General features: G+C 34.6%; 1 protein-coding gene across 1 annotated transcript in view; it reads right to left on the reverse strand.

Annotated features, from left to right (window-relative positions):
• Positions 1-14,152, reverse strand: part of LOC145266653 (P-selectin-like) — a 126,802-nt gene that overhangs the window by 24,298 nt on the left and 88,352 nt on the right. Inside the window, exon 2 of the mRNA XM_080122579.1 lies at positions 866-1,051. Coding sequence (XP_079978705.1) covers positions 866-1,051 — 186 coding nt within the window. The remainder of the gene's footprint in view (positions 1-865; positions 1,052-14,152) is intronic.

The following is a 14,152-nucleotide window of genomic DNA, read 5'->3' on the forward strand; positions in this document are numbered from 1 at the left end:
GCAGATAGCGGCGATTAGGGTGGCTTTGGTGCTGTGAAAGTTTATTTTGGTGATATTCTCGATGTTTGACCAAACAAAGTAGTCCAGCGGCTTCAGGTCGGGGTGTAGGGGGAGCAGTGAGAAGAAGGTACAAAGTCATAGAACTCCTGCTGAAGTCAAGCCTGGATCTTCTTGGACTTATGGGCCAACTCCGAGTTCTGTTACTCAACCTAGTGTCTGCCAGCGGGGATTTGATTGCATCAGGGGATCACCACACACTCCAGCACATTCAGGTACGTTTTGTTGCTGACTTTCAAGCCGACTTTGAAGATTTAAGGTGACATGATGTGGTACTCGCTTGAAACCACACCGACGACAATAACCGTGGCCGGAAACTTTGTTTTCATCACTCTGGGCACATATCTGTTATTCTTGGTAATCCAGTGACGCATTTTGAGGGTGCTGGCAATGGTCCTGTTGTCATAACAGATCAGTAGAGAGAATGAGTTGTACAACGGCGCATTTCCGATTTTGTTTGTTGAACACTGTGTCACTTTCAGGCATGATAGAAGACTCCCATCGCTCTTGGGATTTGTACACAACTGGCAAACTTGTCTGCAACAAAAATAGAGAACCGGTTTTCATGATGGAATCATGTCTTTTCTAGAGCAACAAGTTTATCGTTCCACCCTGTACTTTTTATCGTATGGGCACTACTTATCAAGGCCCGGAGACCACTCAAGGATAAGGGTATGTCAAGTAGACATACTTCAATCTTAAATAGTATGTTCGTTAGTCATGCTTAATTAAAAAATACTTTCGTCAGTCTGTCATACTTTCATCACTACTTTCATGAATATAATTGTTTTTACAACCTGAGACTTACCTGTGCATTTATATTGAATACTTGTCCATTGCATACTCGGTAAGCATGAGATTATGGATTCACCACTGAATTCGTATCCTGGTTTACACACGGCCTCTTTCTTGGCTCCAACTTCCAAGCTATTTCCTAAAACTTGTTTGTAAAAGCTGTTGGGATCACTTGGAGTGGGAGCCTTGCATTTACGTGCTGAAAGTATTAATCAAGAGGGTTTTAATTAATACACGGATATGTATATATAATGGTAAATAAATTATTTATCTTAAAGAAAATCGTTGTTATTCGGCTTTCATAAATTTCTAAATTGTAATGACATATATAGATAAAGATATAGACAGATATATAGATGTGTGTGCATGTATATATATATACTTCATTTACTCACATAAAATTAATATACGAAAGTATAAATTTATGTGTAAACTTTAAGTATTTACTTCAAAAGTGCTCAATAAGCCTGAAGAGTCCTAGAGTGGATGAAACGTGGAATATTTAGTGTAGCTTAATCGCCACATATATTTTATAACTATATATATATATATATATATATATATATATATATATATATATATATATATATATATATATATAAAAATGTAAGTGTTGGTTCGTTCGGAATTAATTGTCTAAAAAACCACTGGACGGATGGCTTCCACGTTTTAGTATAATATGTTTACTATATCTATGTGTGTTTTTATATATTTCTTTTTAATTATAACATTATACTTAATTTTTCTATGATAAATAGGTGGATTTCTTTGTACCGAGAGGCCGTTTTTTATTTAGGGACAATTATTTATTACCGCTTACTGTCATGTGACCAGTGTTACAATTTAGCGGTTTTCCTGCTATATCTGGAGATTTCGTTTACAATCTAGCGGGAAATTCTAGAAAATCTGGAGGTATTTGGCACCCACACACCCGCATTAGATTATTAAAAAAATAAAGAAAAGCGTTTGAAAATACTTTAAAACATAAAATAAACTCATTCATGTAAGTAAAAAAAAAAGTAGCATTTATTGCCTTTGGTAACAATTATTTATTGATTATTTGTTTTGTTTTTCACCTTTTTTTTCGACTAACCATTCTTAAATCTCACTATAAAATCGATTTTTCCACTAGCGATTTTCTGGACATTTCTTTCCCCTGATCTAGCGGGTTTTTTTTAAATATCAGTTGACAACTTTGCATCACTAAAAAAAACACTACAGGCTTAATGTAAACAGAATGTGTTTACAATATCGGTAAATTTTCAATGGGTTTAATTACATGATTTATTGATAATGTAACCATGTGATTGAACTTTAATTTAAATTAACCACTCGTGGTCGCAAAATGAATGCCGACGCTCAAAGTGTATACACATTTTGACTCCTCCCTTTACTTAAAAATTCACCAAAAATCAGGAAATTAACGAATTTTTCAAATAATGATCGCAAAATATAATGAACTAATTATTTTTACTTAACTCTTAGTGAAAATGTTTTATTTTGTTTAAACAAAAAATACCTTTACTAAAGTTATGGTTTTCAGTAGTAAATAAAAAACGCAAGAATTTATGGGTTTGTATTACTGTACACATAGATTCGAAAAAGTTGTCAAAAACAAATATATAACAAATAAATGTTATTAAAGGCAAGATAAGTTACTTTTCTACCAAACTGGATATATTTTTCGTGTTTTTATTCAATGTAACATGTTTATTCAGCTCGAAAACCATACAGTGTTTACCGATGTATTGGAACATTCAAGATGGCGTCTGATTCTCTCTTTAACACGGTAAGTTTGGGAAAAGGTGTTATAAATAAAAAACCGGATAAAATACTGTTAAAACCTCGCTCAATATATGTTACCGTGACATAGGTTGACATATATTCGGCGGTGTTTTAATAGTATTTTGTGTAGTTTTTTTATTTATAACACCTTTTCCCAAACTTACGGTGTTAAAGAGGTGTGAGACGCCATCTTGAATTTTCGAATACATCGATAAACACTGTATGTTTTTCGAGCTGAATAGATATGTTACATTGAATAAAAACACAAAAAATATATCCAGTTTGTCAGAAAAGTAACTTATCTTGCCTTTGATAACATTTATTTGTTATATATTTGTTTTTTGACAACTTTTTCGAATCTGTGTACAGTAATACAAACCCGAATTTATTTTTGCTTCTTTTAAAGCATCGTAATTTGTAACAATAAAAAATAATTTTTACAGTAACATTACGAAAAAAGCCCTTAAAGTCCGTAATTCTCGCATACTATTCAGGAAATTAAAGATTCAATTAGATTCCTATTTCAGTCACCTAAATTTTTTAGGGTGAAATGAGTTTAGGAATTTATAGCCAAACCTAAATATTTTTTTTTGGTAAATATCCAGATATGCTACTACAGAACACCGACCACTCTAATTTGTTTGGGCGGAGGGGGGATGTGATGTTGGGGCGCACGCGCGCCAACATCACATCCGCCCCCGCTCGCGCCCCCAATGTACAAAATAAAATCTTCGGAAAATGTTAAATGGTGTTCTAATTGGTAAATGTCGGTGCGTTACTTACGGAAAATTTGAAAATTCGATGTTCCAGGTAAAAAAAAAAAAAAAAAACAGATAAATTACCCCCTTACTCCAACTTGGTGCGCTTTCCTTTTCTTATTTTATTTCTTTTTCAGCTAATTTTAAATTTTCCACCCAAAAAGCGCTATAATGTATTTTTGAAAATTAGAAAATTCTATGTCCTGGAAAAAAAAATCCCCTCCCCCCCAATGTAGTTTGCTTGGTGAAGCCGTCGTTTATGCTACAGCGTGCATGCGCATAGCATAAACGGAAGCTGCAAAATGGTGGAAAGAAGTTCGTGGGTTCAGGAGTAAATACCATGCAAACGGTAAATTTGCCCCAAGTTTGACTATCAGATTCGTTGTCAGCGACCTCAATTACCTATAAAAAAAACAAAGAGTGGTTGGTGTTCTGTAGTAGCGTATTTGGATATTTACCTTTTTTTTCTTGCTTAAAAAAATAGCATTAATACAGTAAGTTAGGTAAACTGACTTTTTCGTTAAAAATGGAATTATTTCCCTTTCGTTATTAACTTTTTTTTTAATAAATATTTTGTGTTTTATATACATAAAGTACAATTGTTGAATGTTACTGTTTTGATTATATTCGTTTGGGTGAGGCACAATTAAAAAATTAAGAAAGATTAAAACGAAGCGAAATTTAAGTTTCCATTCCATTTTTACAACAACCGTAAAACAGTGCATACTCAGCAAGTTTTATCGTAATTTATAAGCATATTGAAACACTAAATCAACATTTTATTTATTTTTTTGCATAATTAATAATGGAAGTATTTTTCTGTTTATTTTCTTAACATCTGTTAAAACAAAATAAATAATTTGTACATTCTCTTGAAAAAAAGAATCAAACTTTTCTCTACTTTCACATGTGTTCCATTTTAACAAACTGAGCCGCAGCAACGCGTGGCCGGGTACAGCTAGTATATATATAAAAATGTAAAGTTGGTTCGTTCTAAACAAATAAAACCCTATTTCTAAGTTACCAATTTATTTGAAATTTTCAGACAACCCATCTTTAGAGTCGAGGTATGTTTTAATGTTATTGAAATAAATTTACCTCGCGATTTATTAAAATTAAAATATTAAATAAAATAAATATATTTTTTTTACTGCGAATCTGTTCTGTTGATAAAACTGAACTTCTGGTTCGATTCATTTCACAGCAACGAATTGACGAAAGATTTCATTTTCTGTTAACTCGATAAGTAAAAAAAAAACAAAAAAACTTACTCATGCAGAGAGTGATTCGTGCTGAAATAATAATGTTATTATTTAAAAAGCCATTCTTAACATGGGGAAGGGAGGGTGTGTTGTACCTATTCTGTACTTTAACCTTACAATTGAATAAAAACATATCATAAAACTTTAAACGTGGAAAACGATTTAAAAAAAATAGCGCGGATCACTCTCTGCATTAGCACACACACACACACACAAAATAATAATAATAATAATAATCCCATATTTTAAAACTTTAAATTCATTTATGTACTTATGTTTTTTAAATTTTTTTTTATGTTAAGACATTACGTTTTAATTGTTTAGTTTATTTTCACGGCATTGTTTACATAAAAGTTTGTTTTAACTTTTTCTAAACTGTTTCATTTTTACGACATCCCTCAACGTATTATAAACACCCTAACCCCCCATGTTAAAAAAAAAAGCCCTTCCATAAACCTCGAAAGCCATTCTTAACATGGGGAAGTTAGGGTGTTTATAATATGCTGGTGTGCGAGTCGTAAAATTAACGAAGTTGCTATCTATTATTTATTGCAAAAATTGCTTGAAATTTATTTATTTGATAAAAAATTAAATTTTGGTACTCCTTGGGCGTTGAGTTCCATGGCGACCAGTAGAAAAAAATAATTGTCGCTCCCTTAGTCTCCCACCTCACCCCGCGCGTAACATATTTTATTTACTGACGTTGCCGTAACTAAACGATTATCTGTCACATTTACAAACATTTATTTATTTATTTATTTATTTATCTATTTTGAAAAAGTTTTACTTTTTATGAATATTAAAAGAAAAATGGGTACTCATGCAGAGAGTGATCCATGCTGAAATAATAACGTTATTATTTAAAAAGCCATTCTTAACATGGGGGGGTGTTTTGTACCTATTCTGTACTTTTACCTTGCAATTGATTAAAAAAAAAACACGATTTAAAAAATAGCGCAGATCACTCTCTGCATCAGCACCGAAAAATGTTACTAAACATTTATTAATAATTTCTCACTTTTTCACTTTTTACAAACATTTGATTTTAAATTTCTTTTTAAATGACGACTTTTATCGACTTTTTTTTTAAATATCCCCCCCAATGGTGTTTATTCCGAAATCCGTTGTTAACATGGAGAGGTTGGGGGTGTTTATTCTGAAAGCCGTTCTTAACATTTGTGGAGGTGGATCTAATGTAAAAAAAAAAATAAATAAATTAAAAAAAAACTAAATCATTTACTAATAACTTCTCACTTTTACAAATATTTTTTTATTTACATGCGCAGATGAACAAATTGTTGAATAGTGCGAAAACAAAACATTTAGGTCCACCTCCACAATTTTCTTTTTTAAATGACGACTTTTATTGATAAATAAATTTACTTCTCCGCAACTTTTATTGATAAATAAATCTACTTCTCTGCCACGGGCACTGAACCCCTCCTTTTTTTTTTTAATAGTATTTTCGGGTGGGTATGCTGACAACAAATATCAGTTAAATTTTGCAAATAGCCCCCCTCCCTCCAAAAGTGGTGTTTATTCCGGAAGCTGTTCTTAATATGAGGAGGTTGGGAAGGGGGGTGATTATAAGGTGGACCTAATCTAAAAAAAAAAACAAGTTGTTTATGCGCACATAAGCAACTATTTTTTATTAACTTTTTTTTTTAATTTTTAATTTAAAAATTAGTAAATTTCAATGAATAGAATAATAAATCATTTATCATTAATATGTGTTTTTGGTTTTGTGTTGAATGAAACTTTTTTTTTCATTACAACAATAATGAACCAATTTAAATCTTCCGGCATGCGTTTAAGGGTTACGAAATTATCAATAAATCGTTTAGTTACTAAGCCAACGTCAGTAAATAAAAAAAATGTTACATGCGCATGCATTAGCCTTGACTGGGAGGGGGGGCTAAGGGAGCGACCATTAAATAATTATGCTGGTCGCCATGGAACTCAACGCCCAAGGAGTACCTAAAGTGGCACTTATGCACTTATGTTACCGTGCTATTTTTTAAAATAGTATTTTCATGTTAAATTCAAATTTTACAATATGTTTTTCTTTTGTTAATTTGTTAAGTGAAAGTACAAATAACCCGGTCGGTTTCTAATGCGAGGAAAATATAGCCCCCCCCCCAAAAAAAGGGGTACTCTGGATAATAACAAAGCATTAAAATTGCCTCAGTCTCGAAAGATTTCTTCTCTACTGAACGAAGAAAAAAACGGTGAAGTGTAGTTCACCTTCTGTTTCTCTCCCCCTCTCTCAATATCTCTCTCTATCCATCTCTCCCTTTCTCTCTCTTAATCTATCTTTCTCTCTATATCACCCTCTCCATCTCTCTTTGAGCCCCTTTCTCTCTCTAACTCCCTCTATCTCTCTCCTTTCCTCTGTTTCATCCCTCTCTGTTTCTAACACTCCACCTCTCTCTCTGTTTATCTATCAATCCCTTTATCTCTCTATCTCCTTGTCTTTCTCTGTTTTCCTCTCACTGTCTCTTTTTTATCTATATATCTTCCTCTCTATCTGTCCATCTCTAATCCCTCATCCTATTTTAATCTCCTAAATTAATTACAGTGAATAAGGCATTGTCAAAACATGGATAAATCCTATTTTAGTCACCTAATTTACTGACTGTGAGAATAGAAGTTATTTGGAAATTACTGCTACCTTGAACAGCACCAGAAGTAACTGGTAAAACCTTTCTAATTAAATTGATTTTGGCAGCCATTTGGTAACAAAATGACATAGCCTTAGCCCTTGCTGCATGAGGAATACCTGCGACCTTGCTGCCAAGTAGAAGAATTATTTATTCTACTTTAAAACATTCAACTTTTCAAAAATCTCATCTTCGACATCTCCAAAACATCCAATATGGGGAAAAATATTGCAGAAATGCAAACTTATTGTTTAGGATGAATGCACAATGGTACGCAAAAAATCACTTGAGGCTCTTGGTCGATCCTTGCAAGATTTGCGTGGCAATGTCAGACCATTTGGGAATGCAGTAATATTGCTTGCAGGAGATTTCAGACAAATGTTACCTGTTATTCTTCAATCAACACCAGCAGATGAAATAAATGCTTGCCTCAAATACTCTACTTTTTTGTTCCATGTGAAGACATTAAACTTAACTCAAAATATGCATGTACAGTTGCAGACTGTTCGATCCGCACAAAAACTTTTGCATCACTTGTGGGAAATTGGGTACGAAAAAGTGCCAGCTGATCAGAGTTAAGGGCAAAATTCTTTGACTTTTAACTTCTGTAATTTCTGTAATTTTATTTCATCAAAAGAATAGTTAGTTTAAAAGGTTTTTGCAGATATTCAAAATATAAGAATTCCATTTGACTGAGTGAATGAGCTATTCTTGCAGGTCAATACAAAGATGCCCATGAACTTAACGCTATAATTAAATGTAAAATTCCAAGTGAGGTAGTCAAATACAAATCCATCGACACTGTTGTGAAAGCAGATAAAGTGGTTAATTATCCAACAGTTATATTTGCTAGGGATGCCACCGCATGTATTGTAACTGAAATTTGGTGTACTAATTATCATGTTGTGAAATATAAACCAATCCAAGCTTTGCAATGGCACATAGCTTGCAGTAAAAAAAAATAACAAACAATATCATAGAAACAGCAATCTTAACAAGACCTTTCACAGATGAATATATCTTCATTCCATGCATTCCTATGATTCCACCGGATACATCATTACACTTTAGCAAATTGCACTTTCCAATTTTATTGTCATTTGCAATAACCATCAACAAAGCACAGGGAACAATCTTTACAATTGTGGGCCTTACAGTTACACACTGACTGTTTTTTCACATCGACAATTTATGTTACATATTCAAGAGTCACCAAACCGGAAAATCTCTATATCAGCTAAGAAAATGGAACAACAAAAACTGTGTACCCATGCAAAATGGAAAAATAAACCTATAAGAAACATGCTTTTTCTCATGTTGGAACTTTTTCCATTGCGCCAATTTGAGCCACAGCAACGCGTGGCAGGGTACAACTAGTATATATATATAAGTAAAATTATAGAAACATCAGAATATATATATATATTATTTTACTTATGATTTGTTTATTGAGCATTTTTAAGTTATTGTTATGGAAACTTACTCATTCTCTCATTATGAACTCTTCTAATCATTATAAAAATCCCAAGATTAATTCTCTCGTGGGGAATTATCGCGATCCTGACGTCGAAAGGTTTGGCAAAAGGACAAACAGGATTGGTTTAAGGGGACAAATACGATAGATTGCAGGGGACAAGTTGGGTAAGTTGGAGGGGACAAGTTGGGTAGTTTAAGATGGGAAATAAGATATGTCGTAAGCAGGAGGAGTTGTTGGGTTGGAGAAAATCGAACAGAGAAAGGAGAAGGGTTTATATGGGACTATTTTTTTTTTTTCCATACAATCAATCCTGGATCATCAATGGGTGGCCAAGGAACAGATTCCAAAACAGCCAATAGTAAATATAAACTTTTAAAGATGTTGGTATAACTAAAATATAATGCTTTACTGAACGTAGTTTTATATTATTACAATGCTATTATCCTTTTTATATTTTCTTTTTATTATATTATTGTTAAAGGGAGTTACTCAGTCTCTCATAATCTACTATTCTACTCATTAAAAAAAATCCCAAGGTTTTTACTCTCGTGGATAATTATCGCGATCCTGACGTCGAAAGTTTCGGCAATCTGTTCGACAGAAACTTGGCCATTTCGGTGGCTTTTTAGCTTTCGGATTAAGCAAGTTTATCAACTTGGCTACCCAGACATTTTCTGCAGGACCAGAGTGCTTTTCTTCTTGGGGCATTTATCCATTTTCCCACATTGCGACCTTGTGTCACATCCAGTCTGCAGTGTAAGAGATATAAATACCATATTATTGCGACATAACGCGAGACTACAGACTGTTTAACAGTCGAAAAATGCCAATAACCTTTTCTTTGTACCACTTTCTTGTACAATATATTCCATTCTATCTGAACCCGTTGTTCAAGTCTTTCTGTTTGGCCCTTCCCTAGGGATACAACAACTGGCAACAAGATATTTTAACTAACAATGTGCTATTCAAAAGATCTTCCTCAACAACATAGACTTGCGACGAAGCTTTTAAGCGAGCGAGATAGTGTTAAAAAACATTAATTATTGCAATATGTTTTACTTATGATGGGGTAGATATTTAAATTGCTGCACACATCACCAATATTCGACACAAGGTTGAGAAAGTGGGAATCAAAAGCAAGCTCCCCTAAGGGACGAACACCCTTGCAATTACAAACATTGCCTGATTATCCCCATCGGGATTCTCCGGTTGGGGCGCCTCAGGCAGCAAACAATCAACTTGCCCCATCTGAAAGCCGGGTGGCAAGGCCTGGGAGGGTGGACCTCCTTAGTAACACCCAGGCAGTGTATCTCAATCCGACAGATGCTGGGCCGGTTCCCGGCCCACTCACCTGTCGGGCTGAGTGTCAAGAACGAATCCTTGACTTGTACTCTATCCTGTTTCCCTGCAGGTGAAGTTGCTAGAAGACACATCCCATCATAAGAACTTATAATGAAGTATGATCCCGCACAGTCGGGAGATTCTATTTATAAACGATGCTGCTATAAACTGACGAATCGAATTAATTCACGTTCCGCTACCAACCAATCAGAAACCAGATTGGTCCATAAAAATTAAACCTTTTCTGTAGCAACTTCGCATATGTTTTCTTCGTGTCAACACGGGAAGAATCTTTTGCTCTAAGGTTTTCAACTCAAGAACTGTCTGCTGAGAACCAGTCACCTCCAGGACTTGTGTAGAACAACTAACCATCGGAAACTGTTCTGTCTACTGAGAACCACTCACATCCAGAACTTGTATAAATCATCTAACCATCTGAAACTAAACATGGCTTACAACTCTAGAGGTTATGCATCCAGCGTGCGTCTTTATTTCGACGAATCCGAATCAAAATTCGAATTGTGGCAAGTGAAATTTTTAAGATATCTACGAATTCAAAAGCTAAACAAAGTACTACAAACACAACCTGAAAACAGAAACGACCCCGACTTCATTGAAAAGAAAGCAAGTGTCTTTGCGGAATCAATACAGTGCTTTATCACTGGTAATGAAAGAAGCCCTGGACGATGGCTGCAACGCATTGAGCATATTGAGAGAGCATTATTTATCAAAAGGAAACCCCAAAATTATTTCTTTATATACTGAACTGGTCTCTCTAAAACCAATGAAAGCCGAAACCATTATAGATATTATAAGAGTCGAAATCACTGCAATTTCTTTTAAAATGTCTGGTGAAGTTATTAGCGATAGTCTGTTAATTCCCATGGTTCTCAAGGGATTACCGAGTGATTTCCAGCCATTTACCACCGTGATAACCCAGAAAGAAAAGCCCATGACTTGTAGTCACTTTAAGGTGGCACTCAGAAGTTACGAGGAAACTGAAAAAATGATTACAGAAAAAAAAACGAATCTACAAATATCATGAAATTTAAAAATGCACACATAAAAACACCAAAATTAAATTATACCCATGCTGGGAATAAAAACCGCAAGTTTGCCAAAAACAATTTTTCTGCTAAGAAAAGTACAAAAATTATTTGCTCTAATTGTGGCTGACCTAATCACAAGAGTTTCCAATGTAGATACAGGACTTTCAAAGGAGACTCCATTAAAAATGTGGAGAGCTCATATTTATTTTCATGTACGTTTCATTCTTCAACAAACAGTAATACTTTTCTTGTCGATCGTGGTGCAACGGCACATGTGATATTGAAGGAATCTGATTTTATCAATTTGGATGCTAACTTTAGGCATCAGAATCATTTTGTAGAACTCGTTGACGGCAGTCGAGTAAACGATATTGTTTTGAAAAGAGGTGATGCGAAAATCTCGCTAAGGTGAAGGTGAATTATGTTTCTGTATTCTAGAAAACACTCTTCTAATCCCGAAACTTAAACAAAATATATTTTCTGTACAAGCTACCATTAAACAAGGTGCAAGTATAAACTTTAGTCCTAATAAATCAAAACTGGTGTACCCGAATGGAACTGTATTCGACATTAAAGAAAATGGAAGACTATATTATTTAAATAGCGTAGCCCCATCGAAAACCGCCTGCCATGATTTATAGACATGGCATAAAATTCTTGGACATTGTAATATTCCTGATATCAAAAAGTTGCCGGCTGTAGTTGTTGGAATGAAAATAAAAACATTAAAAAACTTTAAATGCGACGTTTGTACGCAGGGAAAAAATGACAAACTCTCAAAACAAGATACCAGACAAGAAGGTCAAGAAACTTCTAACACTGGTGCATTGTGACTTGAACAATTCAGAGAACATTATAGATATGTGTTGAATTTCGTAGATGAAAATTCAGGTTTAATAATGGTTTATTTTTAAAGAACACATCTGCTAACCTAGCAACTAAGAAATATTTAGCCGACATGGATCCGTACGGTGAAGTAAAGTGTATTCGCCCTGACAACGGTACGGAATTCACTAATAAAGACTTTGAACTTTTATTAATTGACCATCGTATCAAGCATGAAAAATCGGCCCCTAAATTGTCAAATTAAAACGGGACTGCGGAAAGAGCATGGTGGCCACTTTTTGAAATGGCAAGATGTCTACTCATTGAAACAAAACTCCCCAAAACCTCTGGACGTACGCACTTATGGCGGCTGCCTATATACGCAACAGGTGCTTTAACAAAACACTATCTAAACCCCCATAAAATGCTGGTTTCTTACCTCCGTCCCACGACACGTTACTACTTATAAAAGAACATGCTTGTCTAAGTAGCGAACTATGTCACGTGATGACCGTTTTCTTTTCAAAAATGAAAACGCTGCATTTTTATTTCAAGCAAAATCAATTCCTATTTGCAGCCGCGAAGGACGTCTTTCTATAGCAGTTAAGTTATGAATTTTGTCATTTCTTTTCTAGATGCAAGTGCTAATATTATATTTATTTTAGTTTTTAATCTTTATTTTTATTTCATTGTTTTATTCATTGTGTAAATGGTTTTCTTGTGGAAAGATGTACCAAATCTAACTTGCAAGTTCCTTTCGAATATATATTTTTGTTTTATTTTATTTTTATTTATTTATTTATTTTTATCATAGATTTTTCTTGTCAATAAATGTTTATATTCTCCAAGTTGATAGCATAACAGATTTTGCAATTGTTTTAATTTTCAATTGGTGAGAGGGGAATCTTTCACCTAACCTCCTCTTAAATACGCCAGTTGGACTCGTATTAAGTACAATACTTAGTAATTTATTTTTTTTAATGGAGAGTAGAAAACGCATTGTGGGTGCGTTATCGGCAGCTCCCGTTACTCTCGCTTCTCTTTATTTGTCCCTCAGTCCTCATTTTTCATGAGTGATTTTTCTGACAAAGGGAGAAGAAAAAGCTGTTTTCTAGGTTGGCAATATTTTTGCGTGAACAGCTGCCAGGCATGTCGGAAAGTTTCTATTTCTATGCCTATCCTTGTAGCCATGTCACTAGTAAGGGTGCTGGAAGTAAACGTTTTATCTGGGTTGACGTTATCCGCCTGATAGTCAAGGACCCGAACCTTGGATTAACCACTAAGGAGGCTGTCCTGTCAGCAGGTGCAAAGTACTTGGGCTGCTGTATTGCCATTTGGTGAATGGATTCTGGACAATGCAGTAGCTTCTGGTGGGGCCTTTCGTCGATGCTATATTAGTTAGTAATTGTTACGGCTTTATCTTTTCATATGCTACAAAAAAAATATATAAAAATAAAAAAAACTCTTCATTTCTATTTCTCTCTTACTTTCCCTCTCTGCCTTGCTTCAGACATGTCGGTCGACCTAGTCCACAAATCCCAAAACACCATCATGAAAAGTCTCAATAAAACACACACGATTGAGCCCGGATCTCCAACTTCTAACGTAGATCCCCACTACCAGGTCTCCTTCTCTAACATCAGGGGTCTACGTTCTAACCTTCCAGAGGTTGAAACACAATTATAGGAGACTAAACCATACGTATTATTTCGAAGTGAAACTGGCATTGGACAGACCATTTCCCTAGATGAGTTCGTAATTAAAGGATACTCTAATTTAACTTCCAAATCTGACGCTCAAGATCGCCATGGGCATGGAATATATGCCTATATAAAAGATGGCTTTCTATGTGGAAGGGAAATCTCCAGAGAAGATCCTAACTTACTCTATATGTGCTTCCGGGTTGCACTAGCTCAAACTACTGCATTTATATTTGCTCTCTATCGCCCCCACAACAGTGGAGTTACTATCTTTAAAGGCATAGCTGAGGAAATTGACCACGCCCTATCTGCTTATCCTTCAGCTCATATTCATGTCTGTGGAGACTTCAATGTTCACAATTTGGAATGGTTAACTCACTCAAACAAGACCGATGATGAGGGGAGGTTCTGTCATGATTTCTCCATTACTTATGACCTCACTC

Source organism: Euprymna scolopes, chromosome 41, assembly GCF_053919585.1.
Source record: "Euprymna scolopes isolate OS-2025 chromosome 41, ASM5391958v1, whole genome shotgun sequence".
NCBI lineage: Eukaryota > Metazoa > Mollusca > Cephalopoda > Sepiida > Sepiolidae > Euprymna > Euprymna scolopes.